General features: G+C 35.7%; 1 protein-coding gene across 7 annotated transcripts in view; it reads right to left on the bottom strand.

Moving 5' to 3' along the window:
* The window catches only part of SEC22A (SEC22 homolog A, vesicle trafficking protein), a 68,024-nt gene that overhangs the window by 40,873 nt on the left and 5,094 nt on the right, over positions 1-22,057 (bottom strand). For 6 of the 7 annotated variants that reach the window (XM_082394967.1, XM_082394966.1, XM_082394962.1 and 3 more), the window contains exons 2-4: positions 20,610-20,810; positions 7,094-7,257; positions 5,698-5,892 (exon numbers count right to left, since the gene is read on the bottom strand). In XM_082394967.1, the coding sequence (XP_082251093.1) occupies positions 5,698-5,892; positions 7,094-7,257; positions 20,610-20,791 (541 nt within the window). In that variant the 5' untranslated portion in view covers positions 20,792-20,810. Of the gene's footprint in view, positions 1-5,697; positions 5,893-7,093; positions 7,258-20,609; positions 20,811-20,971; positions 20,997-22,057 lie in introns of those variants that run through there. The other variant, XM_082394965.1, reaches the window with a different exon arrangement.

The following is a 22,057-nucleotide window of genomic DNA, read 5'->3' as shown; positions in this document are numbered from 1 at the left end:
ATACATCATGACCCAGTGGGGTTTATCACAGAACTGCAAGGTTTATTTAACATTTGAAAAGATAACAATGTAATTTACCACATAAAGACTTTAAAAAGAAAAATCAGACAATCATCTCAATAAATGCAGACAAAAAACATGCTGACAAAGCATCTGACAGAATTCAACTTCGTTTCCTGATAAAAACCGAATTCATCAAACTGGGAATATAAGGGAATTTTCTCAACCTGGTAAAAAGTCATCAATATAAACCCTAAGTTAACATTATATTATACTTAACTCTTTAAGACTGAGCTTTCCCTGGTAACATCAAAATCAGGAACAATGCAAGAATATCCATTCTTGCTACTTCATTCTTTTAGGATGTTTTTGTTAGGCACAGAATTCTACATTTGCAGTTATTTTCTTTTATCCTTTAGAAGATATCATTGTCTTCTGGCTTCCATGGTTCCCGAGACCATGTGTGTGTGCACACGCATGCGTATGTGTTCCTAATAGTTTGCATTCACACAGTCTAGTCTCTTCAGGAGCCTGGTTATTTATGATTGTTTGCCATTCTATTTTCAAAATCTTGTTGTAGACATAATTTAAGCTTGGGAGACTATTTCTTCCAGGAAATTTGTTTGCTTCTGCCAGGATCTCTGGAACAAAGCACTGTGTAATCAGCTCAATCTAATTCTAGAGACCAATATGATTCAAAACTAAGCTGTAGTCCTGATAAAAGCCTGTCTACTTCGTATTCCTGTCTACCCATACTCCTAGAGTGCAAACATGCAAAATCGTAAGCCAAAGCTGAAGGGTTGCTCATGAGGTTCACCACTTTGGTGGGCTCTGCTCTAATCCCTGTCTCCCAAGTCTTGAGCGGCCGTCAGCAGTTCCCTTCAGTACTGGTAAAAGCCCCAAAAGGAAAAGTAGCTCCAAACATTAGGCTCATCACCCTGAGCCTCCATTCTCCCCTGTATCCTAGTAATTCTTAGTAATCTTGTTGGATCTCCAAAGACTTCAGGAAGATTATATTTTAGATTAAATTCTGTATTATATTAGACCTATATATTCTATATAATATATACATTCCATTTAGCTTTTCTACATGTATTCAGCGGGACTATTGGTCTGAATTACCTATTCCATCATTACTGGAAGTCTTCAAAGTAATAACCCCTTCATTTATTACTGATTTTAAAAACTGAAATATAATCCAAATACAATAAAATTCACCCTTTTAAAGTGTACAATTCAGAAGTTTTTAGTATATTCACAGACTTGTACAATCATCGTCTAATTCCATAACATTTTTATCACCTTAAAAAGAAACCTCATAACCATTAATAGTTATCACTGCCTATTTCCCTCCAGCTCCCATCAACTGCTAATATACTTTCTGTCTCTATGGATTTGCCTATTCTGGACATTTTGTATAAATGAATTATAAACATGTGACCTTTTGTATCTGGCTTCTTTCACTTCTTTCATGTTTTTAATTTCACCCATGTTGTACCATGTATCAATACTTCATTCCTTTTTTATTGCTTAGTAATATTCCATTGCTTGAATATGCCATATTTTGTTTATCCATTCATCAGTTGATGTACATTTGGGTTATTTCTACTTTTTAGCTGCTATGACAATCTCTAGGTCCATCCATGTCTCTGCAAATGGCACTATTTCGTTCCTTTTTATGGCTGAGTAATATTCCATTGTATATATGTACCACATCTTTTTTATCCATTCCTCTGTCGATGGACATTTAGGTTGCTTCCATGTCCTGGCTATTGTAAACAGTGCTGCAATGAACATCGGGGTGCATGCATCCTTTCGAATTATGGTTTTCTCTGGATATATGCCCAGGAGTGGGACTGCTGGGTCATATGATAGCCCTATTTTTAGTTTTTTAAGGAACCTCCATACTGTTCTCCATAGTGGCTGCACCAATTTACAATCCCACCAACAGTGTAGGAGGGTTCCCTTTTCTCCACACCCTTTCCAGCATTTATTGTTCGTAGAATTTTTGATGATGGCCATTCTGACTGGTGTGAGATGATACCTCATTGTAGTTTTGATTTGCATTTCTCTAATAATTAGTCATGGTGAGCATCTTTTCACTTGTTTGTTGACCATCTGTATGTCTTCTTTGGAGAAATGTCTATTTAGATATTCTGCCCATTTTTTGATTGGTTGGGTTGGTTTTTTTTATACTGAGGTGCATGAGCTGTTTGTATATTTTGGAGATTAATCCCTCATCACTTGCTTCGTTTGCAAATATCTTCTCCCATTCTGAGGGTTGTCTTTTCATCTTGCTTATGGTTTCCTTTGCTGTGCAAAAGCTTTAATTAGGTCTCATTTGTTTATTTTTGTTTTTATTTTCATTACTCTAGGCAGTAGATCGAAAAAGATCTTGCTGTGATTTATGTCAGAGTGTTCTGCCTATATTTTCCTCTAAGAGTTTTTTTATAGTATCCGGCCTTACATTTAGGTCTTTAATCCATTTGGAGTTTATTTTTGTGTATGGTGTTAGGGAGTGTTCTAATTTCATTCTTTTACATGTAGTTTTCCAGTTTTCCCAGCACCACTTACTGAAGAGGCTGTCTTTTCTCCGTTGTATATTCTTGCCTCCTATGTCATAGATTTGGTGGCCACAGATGCATAGGTTTACCTCTGGACTTTCTATCCTGTTCCATTGATCTATATTTCTGTTTTTGTGCCAGTACCATACTGTTTTGATTACTGTAGCTTTGTAGTATAGTCTGAAGTCAGGGAGCCTGATTCCTCCAGCTCTGTTCTTCTTTCTCAAGATTGCTTTAGCTATTCAGGGTCTTTTGTGCTTCCATACAAATTGTAAAATTTTTTGTTCTAATTTTGTGAAAAAATGCAATTGGTAATTTGATAGAAATTGCATTGAATCTGTAGATTGCTTTGGGTAGTATAGTCATGTTCACAATATCGATTCTTCCAATCCAAGAACATGGTATATATCTCCATCTGTGTGTGTCATCTTTGATTTCTTTCATCAGTATCTTATAGCTTTCTGAGTACAAGTCTTTTGCCTCCTTAGGTAGGTTTATTCCTAGGTATTTTATTCTTTTCGATGTGATGGTAAATGGGATTGTTTCCTTAATCTCTTTTGATCTTTCATTGTTAGTGTATAGGAATGCAAGAGATTTCTGTTTATTAATTTTGTATCCTGCAGCTTTACCAAATTCATTGATGAGCTCTAGCAGTTTTCTATTAGCATTTTTAGGATTTTCTATGTATAGTATCATGTCATTTGCAAACAGTGACAGTTTTACTTCTTCTTTTCTGATTTTAATTCCTTTTATCTTCTTCTCTGATAGCCATGGCCAGGACTTCCAAAACTATGTTGAAAAAAAGTGGTGAGTGGACATCCTTGTCTTGTTCCTGATCTTAGAGGAAATGCTTTCAGCTTTTCACCACTGAGTACGATGTTAGCTGTAGATCTGTTGAATGTGGCCTTTATTATGTTGAGGTAGGTTCCCTCTAAGCCCACTTTCTGGAGAGTTTTTATCATAAGTGAGTGTTGAACTTTGTCAAAAGCTTTTTCTGCATCTATTGAGATGATATATATACACTGTTCTATATGATCGCTTTTTAAATCACTTAGCAGAAAAGAAGAAAATGAATTTTTACTGTCTTTTATAATTACCTTTACCATTGCTCTTTGATTTTTCTTTTTTCTTCTTGGTACGGATTCAAATTATTGTCTAGGTCTTGCTTTCAAATATGAAGAACTACTGTCAGTATTTTTTTAAGGTGAGTCTGCCAGCAACAAATTCTCTCATCTTCTGCTTATCTGCAAATATCTTTATTTTACCTTTGTTTTTGAAAGAGAGCTTTGCTGAATACAGGATTCTTGGTTGAGGTTTTTTTTCTTCCTTTGAGTATTTTGAACATGTTATCCCACCACCTTCTTGTCTCCATTGTTTCTGTTGAGAAACCAGTCGTTAATTTTGTTGGGCTAAACCTTGTAAATGACAAGCTGTTTTTCTCTTGCTGCTTTAAAGATTTTCTCCTTGTCTTTGTCTTTCAGGATTTTTAGTATGATTCATCTATTTGTGTATCCCTTGCATGTATCCTATTTGGAATTCTTTGAGCTTCCTGGAGTAGAAGATTAACATTTTTTGAGTAAGTGGAAACTTTTCAGAAACTTTTCATTATTTCTTCAAATACTTTTTCGGCTCCCCTCTCTTCTTTCCTTCTGGTTCTCCCATCATGCATATGTTAGTGTGTTTAATAGTGCCCCATATTTTTCTGAAGTTCTGTTCATTTTTCTTCATCTTTCTCTCTGCTCTTTTACTTGCATAATCTCTCTCGATCTATCTTCAAGTTTGCTAACTCTTTCTTCTGCCGGTTCAAATCTACTGTCGAGCCCAACTAGTGAATTTTTTATTTCAGTTGTATTTTTCAATTCCAGAATTTCCATTTGGTTCTTTTTCTTTATAATTTCTATCTTTTATTAATACTGTCTGTTTGATGTGACATCACCATCATACCTTCCTTACTTCTTTAATCATGGTTTTCTTTAGTTCTTTGAAGAAAATTATAATGGCTACTTTGAAGTCTTTGTCTGTTAAATCTGACATCAGATCACTCTCACAGGCAGTTTCTATTGCCTGCCTTCCCCACCATACCCCATCCCCAGTGAATGAATTATACTTTCCTTTTCTTCTGCATGTCTTGTAATTTTTTTTTTTATTGGAAGCTGGACATTTTAGATAACATATTTTAACAACTCTAAGTACTGATCCACCTCCTCTCCCCCAGGGTTTATTACTGTTATTTGCTTGTTTACTTGTTTCCTGACTAGCTGGATCATTTTAGTGAAATCTGCGTCCTCTTTTCTCCCATAATTTGTATTAATCAAACCAAATATGAAGCGTTCTGTTCAGCCTTGAATGCCATTTTTTAAAGAATACCAACAAACAAAGGCATATAAAGAGGAAGCTTCCAGGATGAGGAGGGTTTCAAATTACCAAAGGCTAAGAAAACTGGGGATATTTTATATGAAGTCAATCAGACTAATAGGATAGAAAGGACACAGAGTTGCTGACATCAAAGTTCTGGTACAGCTGAAGTCAGGGAGGGAGAGGTCACAGAACTTAGACAAATGTAGGCATTATAGGGAACAGATTTTAGCTCAAAATACAAGAAAGAATTTTTAAAATAAGCAATTCAACAACGGCATATGCTACCTTATAAAATAGCAAGGGTTCCACTTTTAAGCAGAAATTTTCAACATGTCCCAACTGTTGAGAATTGTATTCCTTGTTTGGGAGGGGATGTCTGAGTAGATGATCACATGTGCTGTGACAGTCAAGAACCCTAACCTTGAATGTAGTCATTTCTACATAATGCAAAGCACTTTACATGCCTATAGGTATATATTACAAACAAATTGTTATTCTTTTCTAGAAGAATGTGTACCAAGAAATCTTTTTGAACGTTTCCCTAGCAAAGAGTTCCTTTGAGATTGCTGTTTAAAAGCAATTGAGATTGAGATTGCTGATTAGTCACATATCTGAGAGACGACTATATAAAACACTGGGAGAAATGATTACTTTGAACTTCTACATTCTCTCATGTACTTACTTTAAAGTTTTAGAATAAATTAATTCATTTTTAAGAGCTCCTCGGTTCTTAGAAAATATTTTTTTAATGAAGTAATTGAGATCCAGAACTCACCAGAAGAAATCTTACCAGCACCTTTATAGTCAACAGAAAATGCAGATGTTACTCCATTGGCTGACCCCAGTTCACCCATGGAAATTTGATAAGGGGGCCTCAGCTTGATTTCCATCTGCATGTCAGACAGATTTATCTTTGTTGAAAGAGACCTGGGGTTATTATATCGCTGCTTGGTCCTCTGAATGAAGTTATCTATGTAAAATAAAAAATAAATTTCCTTGCAGTCATTTGTTAATTAAATCATTTGAAAGTGTGATGTTTATGTTTATGGACAGTAAATTTTGCGATAAACGGTTTAATTTGCTATCCCAAACTGTTCAATCTGTCATGGAATGTCCTAATATTATTTATGTTTATGGTTAATATATCATGGCATCATCAGTTTTTCTCACTAGAAATTATACTTTAGAAATTAATAATTATAAATATACTAAGGATTTAATATTACATGACTGTGAGAATATTTCTACTACTATATCCGCTTCAAGGAATTACTTTGAGCTTCTACAAAAAAACTAAAAACAGCTTCCTTTAAATTTAAACCAAAGTCTTCATTTTTATAGGGATTCAGATCTCATAAAATGTTAAGTCTGTCAGTATTTACCAGTTGTAATTACATTACATGACATTACATTATATAAATTAATTACATTAAAACATACACTTTAAATTGCATGTTCATATAAATCTGTTTTCTTATTTATTGCTTACACCATTGGAACAGATGTTTTAAAGAATAAATTTAATGAAAACAATAAAAGACATTTCCTAAATTTCTTCCAATTTTATTTTCACTATTTACACCTTGAATTTACTTTTTTTCCCTCTTCTACATCAGGAGTCAAGCAAACTAATGTCTATAGGCCAAATCTAGCCTGTTGATTTTTTTGTGTGTGAATAAAATGTTATTAGAATATAACTATACTCATTCATTTATGTATTGCCTATGACTGTTTTCAAGCTATAATAGCAAGGGCTGAGTAGCTGTGACAGTGACCAAATGATCCTTAAAACCTAAAATTGTACTATCTAGTCCTTTCCAACAAATGTCTGCCAACCTCTGTTCTACATTAAGCAGCCTAAAAATACTATCACATGAACACAAAACTCAGAACCTCTAGCTTATAAATTTCTCACTGAAAAATTATCCTCTGGAATTAATTCTTTCAACCAATCATCATGATCCTCTACACAGCTCAAACAGAATTTTTTTAATAGGCACCTAAATGAAGAAGTTGCCATAATTTATAGACCATTTGTCAAATTATTCTGTCAAAAGCAAGCTAGCAGAATTTTCTGAGTTTTCCCTCTGCCCCTCAGTATTAGATGAAAAATCATTTACGACTGAATGGAGACAGGATAATGAAAAGGAAAAAAAAAATCAGGCCCTTACCAAATTCAATGAAACAGTATGGTCTGACAGCAGTATTTGTCTTCATCATGTTATAAGTAGTAATGAACTCCTTCTGAAGCTCATCCAGGAAAGAGAAGGCCAGAACATTTGGGTAATTTTCAGTGCACAACATCATGTAGCTCACTCCCATAGAGCTAATAAAACTACAGTGTAAAAAACATTGGATTTAAAATTTCAAATTAAATCAAGGTAATGCGTTACTTCAGAAGACTGGCTCTATACACCATAAACTGCTGCTACAGAGGCAATGACGATATTAACATTTATTACATATTTCAGCAAAAAAAATTAAAGGAACCAAAATATGATACTAGTTTCAGTTGTAATTTAAAAACAGTAGACAAAAAAGTGGAATGTATTCACTTTGCCGTATAGCAGAAACTAACACAACATTGTAAATCAACTATATTCCAATAAAAATTAATTTTAAAAAAAGTGGAATGTATCTAGAGAGGAACACATACTATGATTCTAAAACTTCAGTTACTTATCACTTGCGGTAGAAATCAAGAAAGACTATTCAAACAGATAAGGGTAACAGATAGCTTAACATTTCAACCCTTCAACCTAGTGGAACTTAACACTTTTGAATCAAGAACTTTTTAGAGGTTCTGATGAAAGTTATGGACACTCTCCCCAGAAACAACCCAGAATTTGGCACACAGGTGATTACTGACCTCCTAAAGTCATCCACTGACCCCAGAATCAAATCCTCTACTCACATAATAATGAATTATGAATCATTAGGGGAAAAGAAGAGAATTTAAGAGTTCATAACAACAAACAAAAGGGAAGAGAGGAAGACTCTTGTTCACAGCAGAATGCTGAGTGACACCTGCTAAATGTGGAGACAGTGCTAGGACTGGAAAAATCAGCAGTTTGCAACCCACAGAGTAAAAATTGGATCAAGCAAGTATAATCAATGGATGCTAAATCTAGGTGGATATTTTGGTGAGGAACAGGAAATTTTGCATGGCTTTACAATGTCTTCCCATGGATTGTTTATTGGCTGTAAGGGAATTCTACTGTATTTATTATACAGTAGAAACTAGACAACACCTTGACCAAGTACTCTAACATCACTAATGAGGGGAAGATGGGCTTCCTGTGCCTCAGTAAGACATGTCAACTATGTAGTATTCTGGCTAAGAATGCACAGTCTGAATCTAGGAACATCATGAAGGAACATCAGAATAATCAACATTCTATTTTCTTTAAAGAGGGATGGGGGTGCTGTATTCTTTAAAAACCTCAATGTTGTAAACAAAGAAATAAAGGCTTTGGAAATATTTCTGATCACAGGAGGCTAAAGAGACACAACTAAATGTAATACCTAACCCTAGTCTGGATCCTGTGCCAGAGAGGGGGAAAAAATGCTGTAAAGGATATTCCTGGGTCAACTGACAAAAACGGAAAACAGGCAGTACAGTAGTTTAGGTGAAAGTATGGTATCAATATTAAATTTAATAGACCTGATAACTGTACTATAGTTAAGTAAGAGAATATCCCTAATCTTAGAAAATACACTTTGAAGTAGTTAGGAATAAAGGGGCATGGTATTTGTAAGTTTCTCTCAAATGATTCAGACAAAAATAAATCAGACAGATAGATAGGTAGACAGATAAAACAATAAAGCAAACGGGGTAAAATGTTAACAAAAGGTGAGTCTGGGAACAAGTATTATTTGTAATTTTCTTATTTGTACAACTTCTCTGAAAGTTTGAAAGTATTTCTAAATAACAAGTTAAAAATTAAAAACAAAAATGTTTAAATTAACCATCTTCTATTGAAAAAAAAAAACTTTCTAAAATAAAGTATACACTCCCCTGTAACAAGCAGAGTATGGGACAAAAATTAACCCTTTTTAACGAGTCACTTAAACATTCTTTCATGGTACTACCAACATAGCTCTGGTCTAGATCAAGGGGAGCAAACAGAGCATACAGGCTGTAACTCCCACTCCCATGCCAGACACTGCTAATCTATCACAGCAATTTTTACTGCCAAACCCTGATCCATGTTGGAGTCCCCCTCTCCCCTCTTTTCTCTAATACTGTAGTAGCAGAATTTATTTATTATTTTTAATTTAACTTTTAAAATAAATATATTCACATGACTCAAATTTTAAAAGAATGAAAAATGAAAGGAAATACTATACTTGAAGTCTTATTCCCCCCTCTGCTCACAGATAGCCAGTTCTCTGTCCCTCTGGCAACTCATGTTATTATTAATTTCGTATGTATCCTTCCAGTGAGAGTTTATGCATATGCAAGCAAATGTACATATATCTTTCTTTCTTAAAAGACCATCCAAGGCAGTCAAATGATGAGGGGTTGGCACCTATTAATCGTCTATTATTAACAGTGTGGGATATACTACTAGTGAAATTGTGCTGATCTTATGCTTCTGGAATAAGTGAAACTTCAGAAAGGAATTCCAGGTTAACACATAGTCATTTCATGCAATGTTTTTCCAACTGCAAGTTGTGACCCACTAGTAGATGATAAAATTAGTTTAGTGAATTACACACAGCATTTTCTTAAAAATGGAAATAGAATATAACAGAAAATACCGGAATGTTTATTGCTTCATAAAACTTTTGTTTATCCTATTTGTATGTTAAGTAATGGTCACAAAGTAAAATGCATCTCTTCTTATGGGTCACAGTCAAAAAAGTTTAGCCATAACATACTGTATTTTCCTACAAAACTGACAACTAAATAAAAAATCAAAGTATGATTTTCCCAAGTACTTTTCCCTTTCCAAAATAATCTTCACTGTCATTATCAAAATTCTTTGACATGTCATTAGCATTCAAATATATCTTACAATAACTTGAATTGGGATAAAACACAATTGGTGACTGGCTTCTACACGCTTGGAACTTCTAAGTGGCTAGCTAGGAGTTATTTCACTGTCCTTCAATAAGATGACTGACGCTTTTAGACTCCATCTTTTGTGCTATAACAGGGTTTTACTGTACTTCCATATTAATAAGAGTGAACCACAGACACCTACGTGAGTTTATCCCAAATGGTTTTTCTTGCTTGCGCTCAATCTAACTGGAGAATTTATTGTGAAATTAAAAAAAAAAAAATCCTATGTTTTTAAGATTGTATGTTAACGTTTTCAGAAAGTCTTTATTCCAAAGTCTTTATTTTTCTATAAATGCATGATATTCTCTGAAAACGCTATATTCTATAGTATTATGACTTTTCATAGTGAATTTACCTTTACAATGCTGTCTTTATTTGAAATGCAAAGCCAGTTTTCCAAAAGTACATACAGCTCTGTCGATTTACCTTTGTTATCAAAAGTTCTGCTTTTTCATATCACTGGGACAAACTGAAAGACTCCTACCATCGCACTGAGGACTACTCACATGAAATAGTCTAACGTCACTAGAGGCATGCCAGTTTGTGCAGCCTTTAGCCTGTCCATCAGGTTCATTTAGTTCACTTGTTATAGACAATCTGGCTGTTATCCTTCTGCCTTGATGAGGAGGAAGAAAAGAAGTAGTAGTAATAGTAACAGTAGCAGGTACGGTTTACTGACCACTTAGTATGAACTAGGCCCTTTGCTAAATGTATTACATATTTTATCTAATTTCATTCTTACTTTATTGTAAACAAAGCACCTGTTATTTTTCTTCATGTAACTAACCCAGCTCGTACTTATATATTTGTATGTTTGTTGTAATGTCTCTCTCACTAATATCTATGCTCCATGAGAGTAGGGATGATTTCTTTATGGTTCACCACTGTATTCTTAGCATCCAGAATATTATGTCTAGTACACAATAAGTGCTCAGTAAATTAGTAAATAAATGAGTGCACAGAAGGCATCATTCATTTACTCATTTATACCTAATTTGTTTAGTATATTGTGCACAGATAATTGCACAGCTCAGTGGTATCTACACAAAGAAGAAGATCAATAAATACTTGACAAATGACAGAAGAGAGTAGAACTTCACCTGCTCTTCCAGGTCAGTGTTACCTGAAGGCTTGAGTTCAGATCACTGAGTCTTCAACATCCCCCTACTTAAAACACAGGGCTGTTCTCAGGGACCATGTAGAATTACTCACCTCTGCAGTGAGTACCTCCAGATGGTTATAAAGGTCTAACAAGTATGTCTGCTTTCCTTTTATCACTGTCATTACTAATCCCACAACAATAAGAAGTCTTCTTTTCTCCACCTTGAGCACAATTCTTAAATTGCCATTGTTTTCTTCCTACTTTGCTCTAATTTTCTTTTTCTTTTTTATTTCCTTCCACTTCTGTGCTTTGGGACCAATGGGATTTGATCTCTATAGCTACTGCCTTTCTTCTGGCCAAGGAATTTATCCAACCTCATTACATCTTTGGTTCCTCTCCACAGCACACACACTAGGAACTTCTTTAGGGCCTTCCAAGATCAAGTGTGCCTTGAACAGGTAAAGCTGGTGGAAGTTCAAACTCCAGGTAAGAAGGATTTACCTCTTTCAATCACTTTGTTTAAAAGCTAATTTTATCATGTATCCAAGCAGGCCATACCTCAAGCGATTCCTAAAGTCCAACAAAACGAATAAGTGGTTTAAGACGTTAAACTTTTCCTGGTATCTAATTTTATTTATGAAACATCAAAAAAATTTTAGACATCACCAATTAAACACCGACATTATTAGGACTTGATGGCTTGCTGTACCAAACTAAATAATAAGTGAAAACGATGATCTTCCCCACAGCAAATAATAGAGCACCTAGCATATGTCCAGCATTCTACTCTATAGGTTCTGATGTCAAAGACCAAGTCCCTGCCTGCCAGGCGCCTACAATTAGCTACTGGGAATACACTTAAAACGATATACAAAACAAGATTAAAGAAACAAAACTGAATTTTTTAGCATGCCAAATGACAAAGTATACAGCAAACTATTTATAAATTGAAACAGCAATAATATTTGTATTACATATAGTTTTCATTCTGCTACTGTATCATGGCACACTGGAAATCTGCTTATCCTTTGTAGTCATATTTACCCAGTAAATAGCTTTCCTGGGTGAAGAAAAGTTCTCCAGTAGGACATGAAATCTCTAATCTACTCTTAAAATTGCTAAGCATAAGAAAAATTTTATTTTCGAAAGGGAACCTTCCATACTGAACTCCATTCCCTAAAATAAAGCGTTTACACTTTTAAATATAAAAAAGGGTTTGATGGCCTCTTAATAGTGTTCTGCAAGTACATTAACTCTTTCAATCTATCCTGGCATGCGGAAATTGTTTGTATAAAGACGTATTATTTCTTGCTTAAAAATATGGGGGGATTTTTCAAAAAATAAAACACAGATCCATATCTCAAAAAAAAAAAAAGGGTTTGATGTTATGAAAGTCAGTATACCTTATGAATTTATTATCACCAAATACATCTGATGAGAAACAAGGTGAAAACAAGACTTCGCCATCAGTAGGACAGTAAGGTGATAAGAACCAGAAAGAGAACTCAGTAACACTGAGTGTCTGCCATGAGCAGCATTCTACCAGGAACTTCGTATTTTCTCACTTTTTCCTCTCTTAGGTAGCCAACCTTCAATTACCCTCCAATGGTGAAGAGCTAAATACATTATCCCATAAATAAAAGACCCATTTTAGTCACTAATTTAAACCTCATTAAATAAGAAAATATGTATAAATATGTAATATGCCAAGTGATAGCAACTTATAACAGTAAGCTAAAGGAGAATCAGATGATTTTAAGCAGCCAAAGGTGATTACACCATCAAAACCTTGGATACAAAATTTGCCTTTGACATCCTTCATTTTCTTTTTCTGCAGAGTTAATCTCCTGATTCACCCTTTCCCACTAACCCTAATACCTTCACACCTTCACACACCAGAGAATAAAGATCCTGACTTTTTTTAGATAACCAATCGTAGATAGTCCCTCATTTGCCTGTTAGTTGTATTCCAGAAGTTTACTGCACCTACAGAACTATATTGTAAGAGTAATTAGATTCCTAGACCAGTTCATAAGGGCCTATTTAACATATGTGGTGCTGAAAAGCTGTGGATTTTACCATAATAAATGGTAGAAAAGTGATATGATGCTAATAATGAGACAAAACACAGGTTACATTCTTCCCTCAAGTGGTCTGGTAGCTACTGGTGGGTTGCATTCCCCTGTCACACCCACTCCCCACCAAACACCTTGTCTTCAATGAGACAATGCTATCTCATCAATTTTAGACTTCACACATACTCTGTTCCTCATCATTTCTCAACCAAAAAAGGGGGGAGGGTAGTTTCACTGGTTAATTTCGCTGTCCATAAAATGAAAAGAATTAGGAGAATTAGGAATGCACCCTGTCAAGAAAGAGGTTAAGGGTAAAAGGAGGTAACTCAATCTTTTACCAGAGAATAATGTGAATGCTGAAGCAAAAAGACTGTATGGCTGTATGGGGCTTCCCTGCTGGCACAGTGGTTAAGAATCTGCCTGCCAATACAGGGGATGTGGGTTGGAGCCCTGGTCTGGGAAGATCCCACATGCTGCAGAGCAACTAAGCCCGTGAGCCACAACTACTGAGCCTGCGCTCTAGAGCCCATGAGCCACAACTACTGAGGCTGCGTGCCACAACTACTGAAGCCCACGTGCCTAGAGCCTGTGCTCTGCAACAAGAAAAGCCACTGCAATGAGAAGCCCGCGAACCGCAATGGAGAGTAGCCCCTGCTCGGCGCAACTAGAGAAAGCCTGCGCTCAGCAACGAAGACCCAACGCAGCCATAAATAAATAAATAAATAAATACATTTATTAAAAAAAAAAGACTGTATGTCAGATATACCATTTAGTAGCTTTGTGACTTTGAACAAGTTTCTTTACACCCCTAAGTCTCAGTTCCCTCATCTGAAAATAGGGGTGGTAGTACTATAATGGCTATCTGCCCAGCGTCCCTTCTCCCCTTCCCTTTGGAGAACTATTTCCAGCCCCACCACCTATTCTATATGGCTTTGATAAAGCTGCCCATCAAACGGGTGGGCATGTAATCCAGGCCAGGCCAACTAAGAGTACCTTAGCCCTCCAACCACAATGTTAGTCCAGAAATGGGCCATGACACAGCAAGGCCAACTGAAGTCCTTTTCTTGAAACATGGAGGCAGTGGGGTTGCCCAGCTGGAATGAAGTAAGCCTGGAGCTACCTGTGCAGTGTCTTCCAATATGTGCAGAATATCTATCTGCAAAAGGAAAGACTGGAGAAATGAGAGAAAGATTCCTGTTAACATCTGATTCCCTGGCTCCAGCCAACTAGGTAAAAGGCCTATCCTTCACAATACCCTTTTTTTGCTTAAGCTAGTGTGAGTTGTGTTTTTGCCCTTGGCAATGGGGAAAAGTTCTATTTAAAAGCCATTCACAGAGCTGTTGCAAAATTTAATGAAAAGTAACTAAACTGCCTGGCCATTGCAGGTACTTAATAACTGGGTCCTTGTTGAAGTTGTTACTCCCGTAATCAGAAAATACCACCAAAGAGTGAAAGGAAAGCCAGAAACAAAAACCAAAAGGCAGGTAAGTCTAAAACAGCATTCCTGGCTGCAGGTAGCAGTCTGGGGACAAATATGAAGAAAGTGACTCCCCAGGTAAGGAGAGAACCTATGAAGCTCACAGCCATTATCAGACTTCAAATGAATTTACTGTGAAAGAACTAAGGAATTTCACTTCTTGCACTAGAACTCACAACAGAGTATGACTGAGCTCCCAAAGTGTTTGTCTTTTCATAAGATCAGTGTCTCAACATTTATCAAAATGTACAACTATGATTTTTAAACACCTAAAACCAATCTCTAAGTTTTAAGATCTCATAAGACACAACTTAATTTTCATATGGTTCATAATTATTGCTTTAGTCACTGTTGTTTCCTAAGTAGTAACATAAGTTTATCTATTAAACATTTATTACAATTTAAGTATCCTTCAACTAATAAAACAGATGAATTCCTTAAAATTTTATACAGAGAATTATAATATCACTATGTAATGTGAAAAGAAATCACAAAACTGGATTATCCACCCACCCCCACCCCCAATCAATAAGTCAAGTTGAAGAATATTGGAGAAAATGAAGACTTAACTCCATTGCACTCAGAATCCTGACATACCCCACAAACAACCATCCCTCATGTAACAGCTACTATGATATATGCAAGGCATTGTGCCAGCAAAAGCCAGGCTCCACAAAATGTGCTCCATTAGCTGAACTGAATTATTCAGCTACTACAATCTGATGAAATTCATCTTTTTCCCAATACATAGGGGGAGAAAATTAAAGGAATTTTCGCAATTTTAAATGTTACCTATTTTTTTTTTCTTAAAACTTTGGACTTCCTTTACCAATTCAACTAGAATCTAATGTGAGGTACCATCTGATTTAGCACATAATCAGACACTTAGCTTTGCTTCTCAGAGGTATTCTGCAAAGAGCCCCTCAATTTCTGTACAAATTTGAAAACCACAATGCTAAGAGATGAGGAATCAAAAATAATATAAGCCAGGGCACATCAACTATCTCAATGAGTTACAACCTAGTTGTAGAGAGTGGATATAGAAATTTTAAAAAATATTAAGAAAAAAATGATGAAAAAGTCAGTCAACAAGTTCTACAGGCAATCCGTGAAGGGAGTAAGATCACTAAAGAAATTATTGGGTTGGCCAAAAGTTCCATTTGGTTTTTTCCGTAAGATGGCTCTAGTAGCACTTAGTTGTCTTTAACTTCATTCGAAACAATTTTGTTAGGTTGTGTGTGACAGCTGTCATATCAGCGTACATTTAAAGAAAGACTTATCAAAGTTGGTGAATTTTTGTGTAGCCATTTTAATATTGAAGATGGAAGAAAAAAGAGCACCATTTTCAGCATATTTTGTTTTATTATTCAAGAAGGGTAAAAACGCAACCGAAATGCAAAAGAAGATTTGTGCAACGTATGGAAAAGGTGCTGAGACTGATCAGACGCGTCAAAAGTAGTCTGCGAAGTTTTGTGCTAGAGATTTCTCACTGGACGATGCTCCACAGTCAGGTAGACCAGTTGAAGTTGATAGCAATCAAATTGACACATTAATTGAGAATAATCAACATTATACCATGCAGGAGGTAGCCAACAGACTCAAAATATCCAAATCAAGTGTTGAAAAGCATTTGCACCAGCTTGGTTATGTTCATCACTTTGATGTTTGGGTTCCACAAAAGTTAAGTGAAAAAAACTTTCTTGACTGTATTTCTGCATACAATTCTCTACTTAAACATAATGAAAACGTTCTGTTTTGAAAACAAATTGTGATGGGTGATGAAAAGCGGATACTGTACAATAACGTGGAATGGAAGAGATCGTGGGGCAAGCGAAATGAACCGCCACCAACCACACCAAAGGCCAGTCTTCATCCAAAGAAGGTGATGTTGTATATATATGGTGGAATTGGAAGGGAGTCCTCTATTATGAGCTTCTTCTGGAAAACCAAACTATTAATTCCAACAAGTACTGCTCCCAGTTAGACCAACGGTAAGCAGCACTCCACGAAAAGCGTCCGGAATTAGTCAACAGAAAACGCATAACCTTCCATCAGGATAACGCAAGACCGCATGTTTCTTTGATGACCAGGCAAAAACTGTTATGGCTTGGCTGGGAAGTTCTGATTCATCTGCTGTAGTCACCAGACGTTGCAGCTTCGGATTTCCATTTATTTAGGTGTTTACAAAATTCTCTTAATGGAAAAAATTTCAATACCCTGGAAGACCATAAAAGGCATCTGGAACAGTTCTTTGCTCAGAAAGATAAAAAGTTTTGTGAAGATGGAATTATGAAGTTGCCTGAAAAAATGACAGAAGGTAGTGGAACAAAAGGGTGAATACGTTGTTCAATAAAGTTCTTGGTGAAAATGAGTCTTTTATTTTCGCTTAAAAAACTGAAGGCACTTTTTGGCCAACCCAATAAATAGTAGTAATGAGGCAGAAGGTGATTCAAAAGACACAAGCTATAAGCTGGGCTTTGAAAGAAAGAGAAGCATTTAAAAACATGGCTGAGAAAGCAGATTGGTGCCAGCTTCATGCTGTGCTACAACAACTACTGCAGATCTGTGAGTTTTATCTGGCAAACTCATGGTGGTTAAAAAAAAGAGGTGTCCTATGAGAATTTTAAATAAGTCAGGTAACACATAAATTCCCAATTTTATATATTTCAGGCTGAATTTATTGTCATATAGCATAAAAACCTCAATAAACTAGAAACCAACTAACAAGACTTCCAATCAATAATAGAAAATATATGAAATCCAGGTTCTTGTCAGGAACTAGAACTGAAAATTCTCTGTTATTCAATCCTTTTTTAAAACTTGTCTACAAAAATACACAAAGAGGCTTTTCTATGTGTGGTTCTGGCGGCCATGTAATCTATTTAATCCTTTAGACATTTCTAAATTGTATTCTTAGATCAGGCTGATTAGACCTCTGCTGATTCACCCCACTCCTAAATTCACTAATAAATTGCTTTTTGCATCATGCTATTTGTTTACACTAAGGAATATTATAAGAAAAATCATAAAAAGCTCATTGTTATGGTTCCTGGAAGAATGCTATCCGAATTCTGTCTCTCTTTATGTATATCAGGTTTCAGTAACATGAAAAGCAACGTTTTTTTCCAATGGATACTGTGAATCCTATAAATGATCCATTATCCCCCTTTGTTTTGGTCCCAAGGAAGTTCAGAACAATGTTTGTAGCCCTTTTCTAAAAAATGAACAAACTACATAGTTTGCATCTCCAGAAAAAAATGTTACTTCAGTTTATTATTCTATGTTTATTTTTTCGTTCACATGATTCCCTTACCTGTACTCTTGAATTTTTTTTTTAATTGCCTCACATCCTTTGTGGAATAACATGGGGTGCAAATAAATAATACAAAATCTAGAATTCACAACAATTAAACAGCATTGGGCACTGGAGGGGTGTTAACACTTTACTACATTCTACTCTACTTTTAAGACAACAGGTAGAGGAACAAAAAACATTTGCAAAGAAGTTTTTTTTTTTTTTTTTTTAAAGTCCAGGATATCTGCCAGAATTAATACACATTCAAGCCAATCTTCTGTAATGCTGGTATCTGTCTACAACACTATACGATAACTGAAACTCAGAACACTACACCCAGAGCACTAAAAGAGCCTATTAAATATCAGAATGCTTCAGGCTTTTTCTTCAAAAAATAGAAGTACACTGAGACATCGTTTTAGATATATTTTAACTACCATGACCACCACCACATTTTCTAGTTAAAACTCTCAGAAAACCCAATTAAAGATAATACCTATTATCCCAGGTAATCCAAGTAAATATGGACCTTCTCTAAGGTTCTATTCTGGGCCTCTCTGAAACTCAGTGGGCATTTCTACCCTCACAGTTTCAATTTCTATGTGAATGATTCCAAAATCTCTATCCCACCTCAACTGGACACCTTGTCACAACCTCAATTAAAATGCTCAAAATGGAGCTTCACTGTCTTCTTCTTCTCCCTTACCCCATAAGCAATCCTTTCCAAAGATCTCATTCTGTCCAATTCCAATTCCAAGTCATCTTTGTCCCTTCCTTCTATTCATCTCTGGTATTCTATCTTATCAGGCTCAACCGTTTCTTCTTCTGAAGCGTCTTTCTGGTTGGCATTTTCTTTTTCATTTGCACTTGTATGTTACTAGTTCAGGCCCTAATTATAAGTTGACGCCTCTCCTCTCCTCAGACTTTCCATTTCACCCTCTATTTCACCGTCTCAGCACTGCTTTTTATCAAGTCATTTCCCTCAGTCCTGCAGTAGGAGTTTCCTATAACCTATTACATCATCAAAGTGACATCCCTCAACCTGAACTTGCAGGGAAATCCAGGATCTGGTCCCATGCTAAGTATCTCACATTTCCCATAACTATCCCTAAATCACCATTCACTACACCAGGCCAAGCAGGTTAATGCACCTACCATGCTAAGTCACAGTCTTTACTTTTTCCACCTCCTCTTTACACCTGGAATTGCCCTCCTCTCTGCCTTAGCCAAATCTTACTAATTCTCCAGGACATGGCTCATGTCTCATCTCAGTAACGAAGCCCTCTCCTTAACATCACATATGGACTCTGTTCTTATCTGATTTCCCACTGTATGCACAATCAGTATCAAATTGCTCGAGTTAATTGTTCTCTGTTTCATGTGTATGCTCTCCCACTTGGTCTCATCTATTCCCATGGTTTTAATTATAAACTGTAAGCTGACTTCCAAATCTACATCTCCACACTTGTCCTTCTCTTCACTAAACTTAAGACTTATACATCCAACTGCCTACCTGAAGTCCCCTTTGGATGTTTAATGGACATCTCAGACTTAATAGTCCAACAGAACTCTTGATTTTTACCACTGAAACACATATCCTCCAGTCTTGCTCATTTCAGTCCCATTATCCAAGTAATTACGGACATTCTTTAGGCCAAAAATCTAGAGGTAACTCTGATTATTCTCTTTCCCTCACATTCCACTTCAATCCATTAGGAAGATTTGTTGGTACTGCTCCCAAAATACAGCCCAAATCCAACCCTTTCTCATCCTTACCCCTCTTATTCAAGTTATAAGCATCACCTCTACCTGAACTTCTCTAAGAGTCTCCTAAATGATCTCTCTGCTTCCACTCTTAGAGCTCATTCTTCATATAGCAGCCAGGATGATCTACTCAAACCCAAAATTAGGTTTTATATAACTCTCCAGCTTAAAACTCTCCAATGGCTTCCTATTACATTAAACTCAATCCAAACCCCTTATCATAGCCTAGAAGGCCCTACGTAACCTGTCCCATTCCTACCTTTCTAACCTCACCTTCCACCACTCTATTAATTGTCCGTATTGCTTCATTGTCTTGGTTTTCTTTCCATCCCTTGATCTGTAGTGAAGGCTTTCTGCACTGGCTATCATCTCTGCCTTGACCTTCATCCACTGCATTCTTAAGACTGCCGTCTTTCACATCTTTTAGGTCTCTGTTCAAATGTAACCCTCTCAGAGAGGCCCTTGACCACCAAAAAGTCACTATTCCATTGCCCAGTTTTACTTTCTTTATTTACAACAAATAGTGATGAGCACCATCCCCTCACTAGGATGTAAACTTATTAAATTCATTGAGGGCAGATATCAGGTATGACTTTTTATATTTCCCATGACAGTTTTCCTGGGCATGTAAGAACACCAATAAATATCTAATATCAATTATAAGATAGACTATCTGTAATCTGCAAAACTATAAAATTTTCTAAAGCCAGACATAAACACAGAGAAACTATAAAAAGGGTGATGACATGATGAATACTATTTAGTATAAGTTCAGAACCACATGATTCTTGACTTGAAAAGTTCTCCTAAACTAATCAAACACTAATTTCTATTTAGACCACTTAAATTTCATTAAAATGACAACCACTAAGCAAATGATTCTAATGGAGCAAACCGATGTCTTACTTAATGTTATAATGTCCAGTTTTCAGCGTACATCTATCAGGAAGCTGAGCCAGTTTTCTCGAGAGCTTTTTAAAATACTTTCTGCACTCCTGCATGCCTGTGCCTTGTTCATAGTCAGTAGAAGCAGAAAGTGGCAGTCCATCTCTGACACGAATGACTGAGGCAGATAAAATCATAGACATTTCAACTGACAGAGAAGACCTAAAACAAAATGAACAATTTGGGTTAGGAAAGAAATTAAAGCCAAAGCTGATAAACACAGTGCAAAAATGTGTAACTCACTAATAATCAAAGACATACTAATTAAAGCAATGATATACCATACTTTCCTTCACAAATTAGCTGTTAAAAAAAATACTTACTTCTTTCTGGCATTTCCAGAAGTATATGTGGAAGTACATATTGGAATAAAAACCATTCTCAAAACAATCTGTTGATATTCAACAAGAGTTTAAAAATATTTATGCCCTTTGACCACAATAAATTTATATACATAACCCTATCTTAAAGAAAATAATCAGAATTAGACAAGATTTTAAACAGAAAGACATTTTTCTCATAGAAATAACTGAAAACAACCTAAACGTTCAACAATAGGGGGATGGTTAAACAAATTATGGTACACCCCTATGATGGAATATAATGCAACTAAAAGTTGTTTGTTAAAAATAATTTAGTAATGTGGTAAAATGCTTATATGTTAGGTAGAAAAAAAGCAGGATCAAAACTGCATATGTTGTTTTCCATAAAGACACAGAGAAGGAAGAAGGGAGGGATAAATAGAGAAATAGATATTGGAAGGAAACATGACAAAATTAGAATGCTTATCTCCAGGAAATAGTATTATGGATGATTGTTATCATTTTATAATTTCCTAAATTTCTGTAATGTTCCACAATGAGCACATATTACTTTTATAATCAGAACAAATCTTTTTATTTAAAATAAAATTTAAAGCTAAAGGAATACTACTTTTTTTTTTGGTCATGCCATGAGGCACACAGGATCTTCCCCCACCAGGGATCGAAACCGTGCCCCCTGCATTGGGAGCACGGAGTCTTAACCACTGGACCGCTAGGGAAGTCCTAAAGGAATACTACTTTAAATGTTGTTCTCAATCATTTTATCAGAAAGCAAATCATAATGACCTTTTTTATTATATTCTAATCATGCTTTACAAAAATAGATAAAAGGACTGCATAGGCCTACGCAGGTCTGAAAGAAATCAGGTAAATAGTCAAACTTCAATAAAATACACACACACACACACACACACACACACACACACACAGTGGTCCCCTGTGTAAAAACCATTGGAATTTTGATTAGAAATGCAGATTTCTGGGTCCACCCTCCCCCAAAAAATTCTGATCCATTGACTATGGGGTGGGGCTTGAGAATTTTCCATTTTCAGCAAATTCCCTAAGTAATTACTATGCTTATTATCT

This window comes from Balaenoptera borealis, assembly GCF_965194805.1.
Source record: "Balaenoptera borealis genome assembly, chromosome: 5".
NCBI lineage: Eukaryota > Metazoa > Chordata > Mammalia > Artiodactyla > Balaenopteridae > Balaenoptera > Balaenoptera borealis.
This window is presented reverse-complemented; position numbering and strand designations above follow the sequence as displayed.